This window comes from Colias eurytheme, chromosome 30, assembly GCF_061535395.1.
Source record: "Colias eurytheme isolate Ceu_HAF_F1 chromosome 30, ilColEury1 Martin Lab GWU primary, whole genome shotgun sequence".
Taxonomy (NCBI): domain Eukaryota; kingdom Metazoa; phylum Arthropoda; class Insecta; order Lepidoptera; family Pieridae; genus Colias; species Colias eurytheme.
The window spans coordinates 167,370-185,946 of NC_143009.1; the positions used below are offsets into that span (position 1 = coordinate 167,370).

Genomic DNA, 18,577 nt, shown 5'->3' on the forward strand with positions numbered 1-18,577 from the left:
AGTAGGTATTGATATAAATTTATTTAATTTATAATGTGTTAACATATAAGTATATTATGTTATACAAATGACCGATATCAAAACTATTTAGTAAATAGCACATCAAAATAATATGCAGTAATTTGTGATATCAAATCTTTTTTTACATTTTACTTTTCTTTTTTGAAGTTGTTTTTCTTTATTGTAGTTATTAACGCGACAACGTCTTAAATTAGGTTGCGACTGGGAGTCACTTATGAAAAAGTGTAACGCTCGGTAACGTTACGATAAGTCACCGAACGAGAGAGGCCCGCCGAATGCCTTGCGTCTCTCTCCCACTCAACTATGATCGAGAAAAAGACGTTGTCACGTAAAATCTTCGCCCGTAAAACCGACTTTACAGGCAACCATTTTTTTTAATGTACATGTACAACTATGATTTATAACATTAGATTTTTTTTAATTATACCTTTTTTTTATCAACTGGCAATTTAGTTTAGTTTTCTCTAAAAATTTCTGGCAACACTCATGATGATATCGGAACGATTTTATCGGACAATGTGAAAGGGCAAATTGTATCCGATATCGGATATCGGCTATCGGCGTCCGATATCCGATATCGGATCGGATAATGTGAAAACGCTCTTACACCACTTGTGAAGTCAATAAAGCTGCTGAATGGATTTTCATATATATTTTTTTTTAATTATTTGCAAGTTAATTTAATATTCAAATATAATAACTTAGACCATATTATTTCATCTTCCTTTGTTATACCAAGGTTATACCAATGAATTTTTAGCCTGTTTTCTCGCTAACGTATTTTTTAATATATTTCTATGCTATATAGATCAAAACCTATTTTTTTTGCAGGACGATGCACCTACAGAAACAGTAATTATTTATTTGTATTTGAACTTTTTTATTGTAATGTAAAGAGCTTTTTTAAGTTGTCTGTCTCCACAATGTTTATAAAACCTAAAGTTAATTAGAAAAGTCTGTCTTTCTGCTTCTTGCAACTAATTTTATAGATGACATTTTCTTTTATAATTTAGACGAGTTCGTGAGATCTCACTTGTATTGAATTGAAAAAAATTAATATATTTAAATTGTTTATTGTCTTTCCTTAATTAATTATTAATTTTTATATAATATCCTATAGCCATCACAAGCACCTGCTGCAGATGATGTAAGTTTCTTATTTTAAATTTAATAAAAAATGTACCTTACGTACTGTAAGTACGTATTTTATATATGTTTAAATGTACGCTATAGTTAACTACCTATTTATAAACTTTTTATTCTATCCCCAAAAAATGAAAAAAATTTGGGATATTGGACTTTACTAAGTACTTACCTAAATTACCATTTTCCATTATAGAAAACAGCAGTTACGAATGTAAGTGCCAATTTATAATATTATTTTTACGAATCTGATTTAAATTATAGCGCTCCGCGGTTTCACCCGCGTGGCTCCGCTCGTGTTGGTCTTAGCGTGATGATTATAGCCTATAGCACAGACTAATAATAATATACCTACTACGTATACAACCTATAGACTTTCTCGATAAATGGGCTATCTAACACCGAAAGGATTTTTCAAATCGGACTAGTACTTAGTTCCTGAGATTAGCGCATTCAAACGTATAATATTAGTACCTATAGATTTACATAATGTTATGCTGGATTATTTTTGTTACTAGTGGAAGAATGATCAAATTCGGACTCGCTGTTTCAGAGATCATGTTGAAGTAAAATTTATAATCCTTACAAAGATTAGTATACGGTATATTCAGAAAATTTGATTAAATTCAGCACAGTATTTTAAAAAAGTCAGTTACGTGTAGGTTAGGACTTAGGATATTTCTAGACCAACATAGATAATAATATAATACTATGGTAATAGGTACTTAACTATATTCTATACGTACCTAATATAATAATAATGAATCGCCAAATCTGTTGCTAAGCGCATAACTCGAGAACGGCTGAACCAATTTCGATAATTCTTTTTTTATAATAAGTATTTAATTTTAATTTGTAATTAAGGAATTATAAATGAAAAATTAATAATCATCATACTTTTTATTATTTTTATAAACTTATATACCTACTTAGCTAAAGGTGTACTACCTTTATCATCACATTAAAAATATTAAAATTATATAGTATTTTAAAACATTGTGTGTGTAGAAAAAAATATAGTCGATTAGTATATTCCTAAACATTACCTGTACTGTACATAACAGTACATAACATCTTTCAGCGCGTTGAGAGTAAAATTTCTTTGAATTTTGCCAAATAAGTTTCTACTAGCATTTACTAACATTAATAACGATACAAACTAAGAAACTTCAAAATAACAGGCTCAACATGAAATAGAAGCTACACCAAATGCGATATTTGCAATAAAAAAATTAAATAAGTCGTGCTCACACTAATAAATTTTAACAACAATCTCTTGTTAAATTGAATCATATGAAAAGTATTAATTTCTAACGACCAACACTCCAAAACGTGCATAAATATTTTAGCATCACTTCGTACTTTGGATAAATTATAATAATTTATTATAATGTCGTTTGCCGATTCCATTAGAGCTTCTCGAAGCTTCGACACTCCTTCGCAGGCATATGCTATGATACCAATCACACTTGTATCTAATACCACCCATATAAGAATTAAAAACATATACTCTGGAGTATCCAAATAACGGTAGGAATAAACGAACATCCATATACCGATCAAGGCGTACACAAACGTTGTTGCCAAAGTAAAAAATAAGGACACATTAAAAATACCGTTCAACAATTCAAACGATTCGCCAATCAAAACATAAGCCATAGACAACGACTTGCTATTAACATTTTTGGTGCGAACTGTGGCGTTTCGCTGTGTTCGTGTATGATTCTTTTTGTGTCGAAATGTAGATAGAATATCATTAATTGCACGTAGTCTTAAAGATAACATATTTACATAAGTGTACACTGTGAATATTTCGAATTTGTGCTTAAACGATGTTATGGCCATAGTGATGATAAGCGTACACCATGATTGATGGTAATATATTTCATTGAGCGTAGCAATTGTGTATGACGCGATACAGAACGCCATTTTAATATCTATTTGCCTCTTCCACGCACTATAGATTTGATAATCAAGTCCCAACAGATAATCAATTTCGGTTACCTTTTTAATAATATCTTTGGTCTGTTTTGAATAAAAAAGGGGGCCTATTATGGCAATTGCGAATTGGATACATATAAAAACAGTTGGAGTAGTGCTTATAAGACCATACCCATTATTGTCCGAATTGTATGGAATTTCAGATTTACTAATTATCATAGTAATTTGTAAGAATACTGCACCAATCAACACGAAAAGCGAACATAACTTTTGTTTTAACGTTGGTTGTAAAATAACTCCATTGACGAATCTAAATCGAGTTGTTCCCATGCACTTTTCGATTATAGTTATAGATTTCAAAGACTGCACTAAAGCATTAGTTCTATCTTCCATTTTTGTTGAAAGAGTGAACATTTCGTGAACCTTTTATTAATTTTCGACGTATAAAGGTGTTATCACATTAAGATATAGCCTACAATGTTATAGTCTAAGATCCCACCGCAGGATTATTGCGTTCATAATTTTTTTTTTGATGAAACCAAAATTTTATGTATATTTATAATTAGGAGAATATATTATATCGACTAGGTTGCCAGTCAAAATTTGACCGCAAGCATGTTTAATTAAATTTTTTCTAATCGATTTTTGGGGATTTTCGTTCACTTGTTTTTTGTATAAAATGTCAAATCACGGCAAATAATCGATTAGAAAAAGATTTAATTAAACATGCTTGCGGCCAAATTTTGACGGGCAATCTAGTCGATATAATATATTCTCCTAATCACTACATAGTATAAAACAAAGTCGCTTTCTCTGTCCCTATGTCCCTATGTATGCTTAAGTATTTAAAACTACGCGACAGTTTTTTTTAATAGATAGAGTGATTCAAGAGAAAGGTTTTAGTATATAATTTATTATGTTTAAAACAAATCGGGCGAAGCCGCGGGCGGAAAGCTACTTATAAATATTCATAAAATTTTGGGTTCATCAAAAAAAAAAACTATGAACGCAATGATCTTGCGGTGGGCTCTAGTACTATTATATATTTGATGTTTACGTAGTTATAATAATTTTATTTGGAGGTAGTTAAGTTATTGAAAATGAATTTGTAGGTAAGTAATGATGTACGGCCATTTGGTAATTGTATCATAGGAAATTAATGAAAATGTAGTGTCTGTGTGTTGATATGAATTAAATTTCGATAAAACATTAACATAAAAAAATGTGTTTGTCTATTAGTGTATTGTGTTTTTGATTTCATATTATAACATTAAACATACTGATAGTAGGTAGTTATTATAAAAAAAAGTTATCTGTGTATTTTTTCAGTATTTTCCGTATAATATATCCAAGATATTATGAAGAAACTAGATTTCCGCCCGCGGCTTCGCCCGCGTTTGCAAAAGAAAACCCGCATAGTTCCCGTTCCCGTGGGATTTCCGGGATAAAAACTATCCTGTGTTAATCCAAGTTACCCTCTATATGTGTGCTAAATTTCATTGTAATCGGTTCAGTAGTTTTTACGTGAAAGAGTAACAGACATCCATACATCCATACATCCTTACAAACTTTCGCCTTTATAATATATATTAGATACTTATCCTACTTATATAATAAACGCAATATTTTAGAATGTATAGACATAGGTTTAATTGTTAGGTACTCTTTCACGCGGAAACTGCAAAACGGAGTTTGATGAAACTCGGCTTTTTTTAACCAGAATAACAACAACAAGTTTAAAACAAGAAGTTAACGATGAAAGAAAATTTACGAAAATAAATAATATTTAAACGTCGGGCGAATCCACGGTAGATACTTATTAGTTATTTAAAATAGTAATATAAAGGCTAGTAACACATCAATCGATGAAATGGAGTTTATTTATTACTAGCTGTTGCCCGCAGCTTCGCTTGCGTGGAAAAGATAAATTTTCATGGTGTAAGTTTTCATCCCCTATTTTACCCCTTTAGGGGATGAATTTTCTAAAATCCTTTTTTAGGGGACGCCTTACGTTATGACATCTACCTGCATGCCAAATTTCAGCCCGATACGTCCAGTGCTTTGGGCTGTGCGTTGATAGATCACTATATCAGTCACCTTTGAGTTTTATATATATATAGATGTACGTTATTATATTACTATCTAGTATATTGGACTAATGTATATACGGAAAAAAAATCACATCGTACTTAAGTTGACGGTTAAAAAAACATTGAATCTACAACATAGAAGTACTTTGTAAATAGTATATGACCGATATACATGTTTTAAATTATTTTATTCTTACAACAGTCAATGCCTTTGTTACTTTTTTAGGAGTCAGTGTTCTAACTGAAAGATAATAAGTATTTTCTATTAAAATCACAATAAATATTAAGCACATAGTTAGGACAAATTTAATAGTTTTAAAAGCTGAATAGTAATTAATTATTTACGCTTTAACCACAAATTAAACCAAACAAGTCAGTACTAGAGCTACTGAGCTAGAGTATAACCTAAGGATTAAGGATACGTTAGGAGTAGGTATAACCAGTACGTCACGCTAGGAATGTTTTGAAATGTGACAAGCTAGGTCAGGAAGTATTTATTTTGGTAGGTACTTATAGGTATAAGTCAAAGTGAAATGAGGATATCACATTTCATGAAATCATGCCACGAAATCTTACTTTTTACTAAAAATATTTAATTATTTGAAAATTAAATATTTTCTCTTAATTCCTACACATTGTTTTAATTTGGTTAGTCAAACATTTAATTTAGGTTTCTAGAAATAGGAATGGGTAATAGCAAACACATTTTTTATAACAACTTTTTATTGTTTGTCTAAAACATAAACTACAATTTTTTAATAAATGAAATTAAATTATAAATTAAATCATTTCAAGTGGTAATTATAGGAAATGACAAATCTGTATCACAAATATTAAATACGTTGTAGAGGTGCTGACCACAGCAAGCAACAACCTCTTATTAACAAAAAACATTTCATACCCCGATAAACGTAACGGCCACGCTTCCACTGCGTTCAATAATATCTTAGCTTCGTTGCGAACATCTTTCGACAAAGTATAGTCCACTATTATATCATTAATTATGATTTTTAATTGATCCCTCGACGATACTATACTATCACCGATGAAAGCAGTAACTGTTATTGTAATTAATTCTATCATGCACCACATTGCTAAAGAAAATACAAAGTTAACGTTTTTATCGAAACGATAGTAACAAGTGTAATTCCATATTGAATTTAACATGTAAACATATGTAGTAGTCACTAAAAATAATATAGTTGTACTGAAAACTCTATTGATTAACACACTCACTTCGCCGATCAAACAGTAAGCCATAGACAATGTGCGTATTTTGATATTTTTGGCGCGAACAACCTGACGTGTGTCATTTTTCCCGCCAAACTCGGATAAATATTTTTTTAATATATCCAGACGTTGAGAAAACATTGATATAAACGTACATAATGTAAATATCTCAAGTTTTTGTCTGAATACCAAAATCGATGAAAATGATATCAATAAACACCCAAACACTTGTGCAGCAAAATAATCCATTGCCATAAAATATAATATAATCATCGCAATGAAAACAAATAACATTTGTTTTGTTTTTAATTTATTTTCTACATAAAAGTCGCTATTGATCTGTAACAAGCAGTCTACATTTGCCAATTTTTTGATGATATCAACATAGCTGTTTGTAAATAAGTTCGGAACCATCGTTTGCATAACAAAATAAACCATCATATATACACCCGGCATGGCCGTTAAAAAATTGAATTCTAAGCCGTTTGACAGTGACGTTTTTTTAAAATCGATTATGCCTAATGTATAACACATAAGGCTGGAAATTACAAAAAATACAGAATACAACTTGTTCGCTAATGTTGAAGCTTTAATAATACCATTAATATAAGTGAATCGAAACACAGACAAGCATTTTTCTACGATTATTAATGGATGTAAGCAGTTTATTATACTTTTAATATTTTCTTGCGATTCCTCCATTTTAAAAGAAAGTCAATAGGTAAATTTTTCGCTGACAGTTATAGTAAACACGCAGCACCCCTTAATCAGATAAAATAATTCATTAAATCGTAAAAAATTTTTCAAATGCATCTGTTGCGTATTTTTTTCAATAGTCATCAAGCTTTTCTAGAAAAAGCCTATGCTCTCGATTCGTAGCACAATATATTAAAAATAAAGATGAAAATTTGATCCGGAGTGATGACCTGTTTCCTTGTTTATTGTATCATAAAAAGTAGAGCACAGATATCTGAGAAAATTTTACGATTGTGAACCTCAACTCAAGATTCCAAGTTTTTTTGTATAATATCAACAGTCATAGAAAATAACTATATTTTATAATTCTCAAAAAACAACCATTGAACATGGAAGTCGTTCACTAAATACAAATTGTGTCAATAAATGTAATGGAAATTTCTTATTATTTTAATACGGTCACTTCATTATATTTTGATGTTAACATGACTTATAAAAATGTAATTATAATTACAATTCTTATCGAAATAATGAAAATAGGGTGTTTTTGGGTGGACAAGAATTTCATTTCATAATTATTACTTTATTACCAAACACATAAAAAATGGGGAAAGTTATGTGTTATGTTAATTTTTGCTGAGTGTAGAAAATACCCAAAGTTTTATAACAAATTAAATTTACGAATCGTTGTATGTTTTTGTAGAAATAAAATCATCAATTCATATTTAATTTAATATTGAAGAATCAAATCAATCACGTTATGCTTCGTTTTCTAGATAGTTTGAAAGAAATGCAGTTTAGTTTTCTGCATAATTAGTTGATAGAACTTGACGGTAGTCTCTATTATAACACCCCGCTCTGCGAGGTGTATAATACCAGCAAGACCTTTGTCACGCTAGGAATATAATATAATATATACATAATAGGACTTAAGATGCATCACGATAATATATGTGCTAGCATTTGTTTTATTAAAGCGAGCGCGCACGAGCAACTTTGTCTCCGCAACTATTTTGTCTCTCCCATCAATTTGTATGGGGAGTTGCGTCGCTACGTGCGCGCACTTTCATACTAGCCCATGGGTGAAGAGACAAAATAGTTGCGGAGACAAAGTTGCTCGTGCGCGCTCGCTCTTATTTACGATTTTATTATATGTACCTATAAACTAGAAAATAGGATGGGTAACAGTGAAACACCTATTGCAAATAAGACATTATTTTATTTATTCTTTTTTACAATTATACTATGAAGTACCTTCACATAATATATATATATAAACTACAAAACTAAATTGGATCAAAAATAATGAATTCTTTTGAAGTCTGGCCAAGCTAGTCAATATTTAAAATTACATATCTGCATCATAAATATTAAATACGTAGTAGCAGAGCTGATAATGGCAATCAACAATCGTTTATTAACAAAAAACATTTCATACCCTGATAAACGTAACGGCCACGCTTCCACAGCGTTCAATAATATCTTGGATTGGTTACGAACCTCTTTTGTCAATCTGTAGTTGACTATAATGTCATTAATTATTACTTTTAATTGATCCCTCGATGATACAACACTATCACAAATAAAAGCAATACAACTTATTGAAAAATATTCCATCACGATCAATATTGCCAAAGAAGCGGTGAAGTTTGAGTCTGTGTTATAACGGTAGTAACAAATGTAATTCCAGATTGTATTTAATACAAATATGTATGAAGTAATCACTAAGAAAAATATAGACGAATTAAATACTCTATTGATTAACAAACTTACTTCACCAAGCAAACAATAAGCCATAGACAACGTTCTTATTTTTATATTTTTGGCGCGAACAACAATCTGACGTGTGTCATTTTTTCTGACAATTGCAGTTAAATAATTGTTAATTGTATCGAGTCGGACAGAAAACACATAAACATACGTACAGAATGCAAATATGTCCAGTTTTTGCCTGAACACTAGGACCGATGAAAGCACCACCATGTATCCAAAAACAGTCATAGTAAAATAGTTCATCACCACTATATATGAGGTCACAATTACGGAACTTAAAATTATTATTGTTTTTATTTTCCTTGCTGTATAAATATCGTTATTAATCCGTAACATACAGTCAATTCTGGACATTTTGTTAATGATATCTATATAGCTGTTTGAAAATAAATACGGTACAGTCATTTGAATAACAAATTGAAGTAACGTAAACGCATTCGGTGCGTTTGTCAGAAAATTGAATTTCAAACCGGCACGCAAGGCAGTGTCTCTTAAATCGACTAAGCAAAATATAAAGAAGATTATAGCTGCAAGTATAAAAAGGAAAGAGAACATCTTGTTCGCTAATACTGGAGCTCTAATAGCGCCATTTACGTAAGTAAATCGAAACATACAGAAGCATTTTTCTAGTGTCATTAATGGCTGTAAGCAATTTATTATACATTTGAATTTATCTTGTGATCCCTCCATTATAAAAAGAAAGTAAATAATGCCAATCGTTTCGTTTTAAATGCAGACTTACACTAATACACGCATATAAGATTAAATTGTGGCTGTAAAACAAATCAATCTAACATTGTATTTTTTTATTTGTCTTACATTAGCCATTTTTAAATCACAAAAGCTTAGATTCACCACTAATTCATAAAAGTGGCTCGACGGAACACAGTGAAGTTTTAGTCCTACAATCTAGAATCGCATATAACCCACATTACCCTCCCCGGGGGCCGTGGGTAAAAATAATGCAAGATTTTCCCACTTAAAAGTTTTGATGATTTTGAACACTGGCAATTTTAACTTGCTCTTGAACTTCGTTTGAATTTAGGTTTTTTGTACTAGAGATAATCAATAGCTGTTATGTTCAGGAAAATACTCTTTTTTTATGTGAAGCTTCTTTAGGCGCGTTGAGAATAAAATTCCAAAATCGCGTTATGGGAATACCGTCACGTCATCAAGAAAACGTGGTTTATTTGTGTTGTCGAAACAGTTTTACTTCTGACAAGTGTGCTCGGCACACACGCTCTTTTTTTCTTAAAGGCCAGCCAAATGATATTTGTACTCCCAATATATATAAAACATTACTAGATTGCAATCAATGTAATGGAAATACTTTATTACTTATATAAACACTGTCAATTCGTTTAAATTTTAAGTTAATATGTATAACATGGGAAATTGCTTCCTTGTAGTAACGTCGATAAGCAGTACTTTCATACTATATATATTTTTAGAAATTATAATATGTGTACTAGGTATTACAATATAAAGATATGCATGTTTCTTAATCTAAGGTCTTAATTGACTCAAACTGGAAACATTTCTAATCATGAAAGTTTTTACAAATGAATAAGTATAAAGAGCTAGCGCGCACGAGCAACTTTGTCTCCGCAACTATTTTGTCTCTCCCTTCAATTGTATATCATGCTAGCCCATGGGTGGAGAGACAAAATAGTTGCGGAGACAAAGTTGCTCGTGCGTGCTAGCTCAAAAAGTACTTTATTATCGTTCCGGAAAGACAAATTATAGATAACTACCTAGCTTTCGCCCGCCCGCCTTGTCCATTACGTAACACAAGACAGACAGCGGAAAGCGACGCTAGCGACAAGACTATTCAACGTCACGCTAGGAATACTAGGATATCATAATTGAATAGATAATAATTATGTAGGCATGGACGTATAAAAAAAGACGGACGGTATATCGCCTAAACATTGAGTGAAGCCTAGTAATGGCGGCGAAACATCCATGTGTGTGTGCCATGTTGCCATGGCAACAGCTGTCCTGTTGACAATGGCGGCTGTATTTTTTTCTATAAATTTTGCCGTAATAATTTTGTCATTAAAACATAAAAGAAATAACTTGCTTCCCTGTGGAATGTAATCCCTCGTGTTTTGTTATTTAAAATTGTACTGTTGCGACACCATTTAACCACGCAAGACAGCATTTTAAATATTTTTTGTGAAACAGTGACGCAGTTAATCAGTCGGTAGTTCACGACGTAATGGCGGCCGACTAGCTTACTATGGTGAGAGTGTGTGCGTGTTTATTGTCTTTACACGATCGCTAGCTTACTATGGTGGCTTCACGTTGTTTGTTCGTAATACGGCGTCCGTCTTTTTTTATACGTCCATGTATGTAGGTATATTTAGATTCGAATAAATACGGGTTACCAATTACTCTAATGTGGATTGTGGATTTATAATGTCATAATCGTTGAATTCATGTTAACAGACTTCTGTTCAACATTTTTATGCTGAGCCATATTATAAAATTATACTATGAAAAAATAATAATAAAAACATGTATTTTATAAAAATTTAAATGCATTCATACTTTATTCAATAAATATTAAATTATTTATATCCATAACTTACGTCTGGCAATAATTATGTTTGTTTCTAAGTTGACTAAACTGGATCAAATGTTGCTCAATCTATTAAAATCATTATTTACAACAACATTTCCATTAGACAACGTGACAAATCTGTATTTTATACTATATTAAATATGTAGTTATAGTAGAGCTTTTAATGTCGAGCAACAATCTCTTAGGTACATTTCATACCCCGATAAACGTAACGGCCACGCTTCCACTGCGTTCAATAATATCTTAGCTTCGTTGCGAACATCTTTCGACAAAGTATAGTCCACTATTATATCATTGATTATTACTTATTTCTAATTGATTTCTCAATGATTCAACGCTCTCACCAATAATAGCAACAACGCTAATTAAATGAGAATGACAGACGGTAGATAAAATTATTAGTTCTGAAGCAATAGAGGAAAACTATATTGAAAGTTTTAGTGTTAGATAGTCTCCGAGTAACTTTGTGAAAGAAAGTTTGTCTTGTGAAGTAAAAAAAAATAAGTATAAAGTATAGTATACCTAGTAAGTCAGTAAGTAAGTATAGTATACCTAGTATAGTATTTGAGAAAAAATTGGTTATGAAGAAAAAAAATGTCTCGGTCTGGCAGGACACAAAAGGCTGATCACCTGCTTGTCCCTAAAAAAATTTATCAGTGAAACAGATGTAGGTATAATGCATCTGCCTTTTACCCCACTAGGGGACATGGGACTTCACTTATATACCAATGCGTCAATAGTAAATAAATTTAATGGTATTTTATCCATTCTCGATTCTATCACCAAATGCTTTTAAGTAATTATCTATATGTATTTCCATTACCTTAATTAATTGTAATATCGTTATTATATTTGTTTATCAACTTTCATATTGAATGCTTAGAATACTAATATCATTGTCTAACGCGGAACGGCTTTAACTGCAAGTTTATTCACGTATATACAGCGTCTACGTCAGTTTATATATTATGCGCTGGTAACCCGCGCAGGAAAATATAATATGAACACGCGCCGATAAGCGCTGAACGCGGCCGAAAAGCTTCATCACGCACTGGTATGCCTTGGTCTACTTCAACCTGCTTCCTTTGTGTAGAACGAACCAGCGCTGACAAGCGCCGGTAAGCCCTTATAAGTTTCGGCCCTTTCTGAATACGGCCTATGATTCGATGGTTATTTTTATTGAAGTGAAACTTCTTTATCGGGGTTGGACAAAAATTTAGTGTAACATTTTTGCGTTACGCCGTACGTGTGACATTTTTGCGTTACGCCGTACGTGTGACATTTTTGCGTTACGCCATACTCGTGACATTTTTAAGGTCATAAAGAAGTTTTACTTCTTACGTGTGTACTCTAGTACACGCATACATTTTTTATAACAGAATGAGTATTATCTACATAATATGTAAAAGTCGAATCCAATTTGAGTTTTAATATTCAAAAATTGCAAGACAAGATTGCCAGTGTGAAAAATCAAAGACTACAGTTTATTCTATCTGTGATTTAGACAAAGAGTGATTATGAGTGTGTTAGAGTTATCAAAAGCATAGACAATCTTATAATAATTTATAGCTTATCTCTGTGGAAATAAAGACTTGAAAACCTGTGCAGATGTGATTAAAAAGGCTGCAAACCAGAAATGACAGATTTCTACTTTCAAGAATAATTAAAAATTTTCAAAGGGCTTGTGTTATATTTGTATCTTATATATTTGTGTTTGTTGTAGCTTCTTTGTTACAATGATGGAGGAAACACATGAAAAATTGAAGGGTATAATAAATTACTTACAGCCATTGATAAGAGTAGAAAAATGTTTCTGTATGTTTCGATTTACTTACGTGCATGGTGACATAAAAACCCCAACATTAGCGAATAAGTTGTATTCTCTATTGTTTATAAGCGCCAGTGTACTATGCTTAGTAATGTGCTCAATCGATATAAAAGCTTATTCAGTGCGTAAGGGTTACGAATTTTATGTTATGTTCACGCCGGTTATGTATACGATGCTTCAGTTTATAATACAAATGATTGTACCGTACCTATTTTCAAACAGCTATACAGATATCATCAAAAAAATGTCAGTAGTAGACTGCTTGTTACAGATTAATAACGAATTTTATGAAGCGGGGAAATTAAAACTCATAGTAATGTTAAGTGTTCTCATTACGTCATACACTTTATTTACGGTGATCATTAATTATTTTCAGGATGATTTTAGTTTTATGACACTATTTACATCGATCATGGCGTTCAAGGAAAAACTTGAGATATTTATATTTTGTACATATATAGTAACTAATTCCCAACGTCTGGGTATATTAAAAAAATGTTTATATGCGTTTGGAGGGAAAAGTGACAGACGTCAGGTCGTTGTTCGCGCCAAAAAAATAAAAATACGATCGTTGTCTATGGCTTACTCTTTGATCGGGGAAGTGAGTGTGTTAATCAATAAAGTTTTTACTACGACCATTTTATTTTCTGTTACTTCTGCGTTTACATACGTATTATTTACGATATTTGGTTACTTTTATTTATTTAACCGTAAGGGGATCGCTTCAAACCTTATTATGGTTGCCGTAATAATGTGGTGCGGTATGGAATTCTTTTCTATATGTGTTATTGCTTTTATTTGTGAGAATGTATTAACATCAAGAGAAGAATTAAAAATCATAACAAATGACATAATAATGAACTACGCATTGCCGAAAGAGGTTCGGATCGAAGCTAAGATATTATTGAACGCAGTGGAAGCGTGGCCGTTACGTTTTTCAGGGTATGAGATGTTTTTTGTTGATAAGAGATTGTTGCTTGCTATTATTAGCTCTACTATGACATATTTAATATTTATGATACAGATCTGTCATTTTCTTTAATGTCTTTTGTTCTTATTTCACGGGGGTTGCGTGACTTTATGAATTAGAAAGTAAAATAAAGAGTATGTTTTTTGTTAATAATAAGATTTTAAAAGATGAAAATATAATGTGCGGTTTAATATAGTTTTGATGATGATTGTTTGATTCTTGTAAATATTATGTTGTGTGTTTTAGTTTTACGTACGTTTTGCGCGGTATAAAAAGGATTAGGTCCAACGCGTCTTTACAGTAGAATCAGAGCTAAAATTAAATAGAGTCTTTAAACTCTTATCCTAATGCTCACGCAATGACGTTATGACTTACGCTTTAACCTAGCTTATCGCAAATTAGGACAGTTTTATTGTCCTAGCGTGACTTCAAATGTTATGTACGTGCTTTCTAGCATTATTTTTTGTTTAGCTTATAAAATGATACTTTATTGTAACATGAGTTTTATTTTCACCCATCCTTACTTTTCATTGAAATAAAAATAAAAATGCATTGGGCAATTAGGTTAATTAATTATTATTTAAAATAACACATCGAAGTAATTCGTGACCTTGGTTTCTTCGATTTTCAACAGTCATGTTTCGGCCGCATAGTCATAAAATAAGACCGTATAGTTTCGTTAAAAATACTATCCAATCCAGTCCAATGTCCTTTCTCAGCTTTCAAGCTATCTCTATATAAAATTTCATCCAAATCGGTTTAGTGGTTTAGGCGTGAAGAAATGATAGATAGACTATACTTCCGCAATTATAGTAGTTAGGATGTTAGGAGCATTCCTAGCGTGACGTTGAATAGTCTAGTCGCTAGCGTGTTATCTAGGTTTATTCCTAGCACAGCGTGGTCTAATTTTATTTGAGCGAACTATATATTTTTATCTCTACAAGTGTTACAATATTATTTAATATTTTTAATCGATTGTATCAACTATAGTTGGATATGTGTGCTTGCTTTTGTATATAAAACTTGACTATCGCAATTTTTTAAGTAGATCTCAATTATAAATATGCTTTTTTTCAGACATCAGACACTGTAAGTAGAAAACTCCGTGATGATATTTTTTTTGGTTTGTGTTATCTGTTAAAGATGAAAAAAAGGCAAAAAATTGTCCCGCGCTTTTTTAACGATTAGAATAAATAATGTTAATTTTTTATTGGTCTAAGATTAATTATTATTACATATGAACAACTAGCTGTGCTCCGCGGTTTCACCCGCATTGCTCCGCTCCTGTTGGTCTTAGCGAGATGATATTATATAGCCTTTTAGCCTTCCTCAACACCGAAAGAATTTTTCAAATCCGACCAATAGTTCCTGAGATAAGCGCGTTCAAACAAACAAACTCTTCAGCTTAATAATATTATTAGTATATATATTTATAACCTATATTTTCAGGCTACAACACCAACTGCAGATGCTACTAGTAATGTATGTTTAAAAAATAAATATTTCAACTCAAACATTTATTTATTCAAGTAGACTTCTTCTAGAAGCACTTTGAAAATTGTCATAAGATAGATTTACCATTTACCACCGATTTAACACGTTCACTGCGGCATGTCCATTATCGGGCCATCAGCGACTACACCACAGTGCGGCGCCCAAAATCGCAGTTTTCACCGTGGTGCGGCGAGGTTTTTTATATGTTAATCAATGACTAGAAAAGGGACAAATATATTTTTGTGATCACAGTTTTAAGTAGGACTCAATTTCGTTTAAAAATCGTATGGCAAAATATAGGACACAACGCATAGAAAAGAAACCGTTTCTTTTGTGTGCGGCATGTCAAATATTTTGCCATGAACAAGCACCTCATGCCGCACTGTACTGCGAGCGCGCCGCGTGTCAGTCTCGCATAGTGATGCACCAGGACCGAAGCACTTTTCTTTTGAGTTTTTTTAAATGACAATGATACCTTAGAGGCTTTAGTTTTTTTACTTTCTTTTATTTCGTAGCATAAATGCAAAAATGTGATGACAGTTGTGAAAATAATATAAAACATTAAAACAAAATTTACTGAACAAATTAAAACAAAAGTTACTGAACAATTTCCTGATAGTACTCTATCCAGTACCTTGTTTTATATGTGTTTTTTTTTTGTATCGACGATCTCGTTATCTGTTAACAAACAGACTGAAATATACAAAATTGATTTATATCGATATCGATGTTTTATTTTACAGTGTTTCCCATCGCTATTACTGTAAACATGCCGTATCAACGCAGTGCGGGATGGCAAATAATTTTTCACAAAATCAGGGGTTTACATTTTCCCTCATATCTTTTAAACTATTCGGTCAAACTAAAAGCTATTCATGCGGTATATACTAGACTATATATACTATTATCTGAAAAAAAATTTTTTGAAATATCTTGAAATTTCATGAAATTATTAACCTTCAAAGTCAGAAGGTGCGATGTGATAAAAATGGCTCATGACGCACAGTGGTGAACTTGCCGATGTGAAGTATGGAAGACATGCCGCAACAACGGTAAGTTTGGCATTTTAGGTGCCGCAGTGAACGTGTTAAGCAGTTATTACAAAGAAGAACCGTAGAGATTCCGTTGATGGAATTCATGATTTTCATTAATAATTAAATTGGGTAAAATTAATGTTTACTCGTTAACATTTATTTGCCAAAGTAAACGTGGCACAACAAATTACGTTGTATATTTTATTTCTATTGTTTTCTGTGCAAATTAAATTATTTTTAAATACTTGCAGGTAACTGATTCGTCTGCTTCAGAAAATGTAAGAATATTTATGTAATAACTGAATAACATTTTTTAGCTTAATAAATTATTTTATAAAGAAGAGAAAAAAATTATTCAATAGATGGCGCGCGGTGTCTCCCTGACATATAAAACTGAAAGAATTGAATAAATTCGATTGCTCTGGCGGGATCACGGGTGCACGTGCGGGGCGGAGGGCGTCCGCCCCGGATTTTTTGTGTTATAATTTTATTATACATAGGTACTTACATATTCTATTATGGCGCGCAAAATCTGTTCCGTTTACGGATGTAAATCTACATTGAAATCCCAGAAGGAAACAATATTTCAGAAAGATTGTATTAATTGTATCTGTTGAATTAAAATCAAAGCTATGTATATATTGTCCTCACGTCACTGATTGGCGTGAAGGACCAGGGTCGAATCCCGCCTCGTGATGGATTTTTTTGTATTCTTTTTAAATTTATATAAAGCATTTGGATGCCATAAAACCAAACTTTTTATAGATTTTTTTCTTTCATCATCACGTATCACGTGTATATTCTTATAAAGTTTTGTCAATGTAGGTAAGTCATATTTATTTATGTTGCAGGCTACAGAAACAGCAGTGGTAAGTTGAACTTAGTGTGAAGATAGCTACCTATAGCTACTAGTTATTATTCTGTCCTGAGATACAGTCAAAACAAACACAAAAAAAAACTATTTCTTGCGGTAATATTATTATCCAAAATGTGACCCAGTCATTTTATTTTTATTTTTATCCTATACCTATATACATGTTATATTGAGGGGGCAAGTATCTCGCCTCGCGGCGTTGCTGAAAAAAACTCCGGCTGAGTGGCCAGACGGCCGGTGTCAAGGGCGACTGAGTGAGGAACCTACGGACTATCCGAGCGTTATCCAGAAGGACTGCCCGCTGTATCGCCACTGTCATGGGCTTTACCGGTAAATCCAACCTCCTTAAATATTGTTTTAAGGAGGTAGGAACCAGCCCATTGGTGGACACAACTATTGATATTGATAGGTATATGATATTATTATAATCACACTAGCTGCTCCGCGCGGTTTCACCCCCGTGGCTCCTTTCCTGTTGGTCGTAGCGTGATGATATAATATAGCCTATAGCCTTCCTCGATAAATGAGCTCTCTAACACCGAAAGAATTTTTCAAATCGGACCAGTAGTTCCCGAGATTAGCGCGTTCAAACAAACAAACAAACTCTTCAGCTTTATAATATTAGTTCAGATTTTAGTACGAACTTTACATTTTACAATGCCTGATAAAAATTTAACGAACGAAGTCTGATCTAATTCTAATAATTGTTTCTTTATTTTAGCTTACAGTAAGTAGTTTTTAACATTCACTATTTATTTTCTTTATGTTATATTTAAACGTAAAAATATAAGTAAGAAGAAGATTAATATTAAAAAAATTAGTACGTTGTTGTCGCCATCTGAAAATTATTTTTATCAGAGGTCTAGACATTTTGTTATCTACGATAATTAATTAAT

At 32.0% G+C, this 18,577-nt stretch overlaps 3 protein-coding genes across 3 annotated transcripts; 1 reads left to right on the top strand and 2 right to left on the bottom strand.

The window, feature by feature from the left end:
- Positions 1–2,220: 2,220 nt before the first annotated feature.
- Positions 2,221–3,092, bottom strand: LOC149895635 (uncharacterized). Its single transcript, XM_090118502.1, has one exon. The coding sequence runs from the start codon at positions 3,007–3,009 to the stop codon at positions 2,365–2,367; it is 645 nt and encodes a 214-aa protein (XP_089974628.1). The 5' UTR covers positions 3,010–3,092; the 3' UTR covers positions 2,221–2,364.
- A 2,904-nt stretch (positions 3,093–5,996) lies between these two features.
- On the bottom strand, positions 5,997–6,566 carry LOC149895636 (uncharacterized). Its single transcript, XM_090118634.1, has one exon. The coding sequence runs from the start codon at positions 6,564–6,566 to the stop codon at positions 5,997–5,999; it is 570 nt and encodes a 189-aa protein (XP_089974760.1).
- A 6,698-nt stretch (positions 6,567–13,264) lies between these two features.
- Positions 13,265–14,458, top strand: LOC149895637 (uncharacterized). Its single transcript, XM_090118500.1, has one exon. It carries the CDS (start codon positions 13,299–13,301, stop codon positions 14,349–14,351), a length of 1,053 nt encoding a protein of 350 aa, XP_089974626.1. The 5' UTR covers positions 13,265–13,298; the 3' UTR covers positions 14,352–14,458.
- The last annotated feature ends 4,119 nt before the right edge of the window (positions 14,459–18,577 follow it).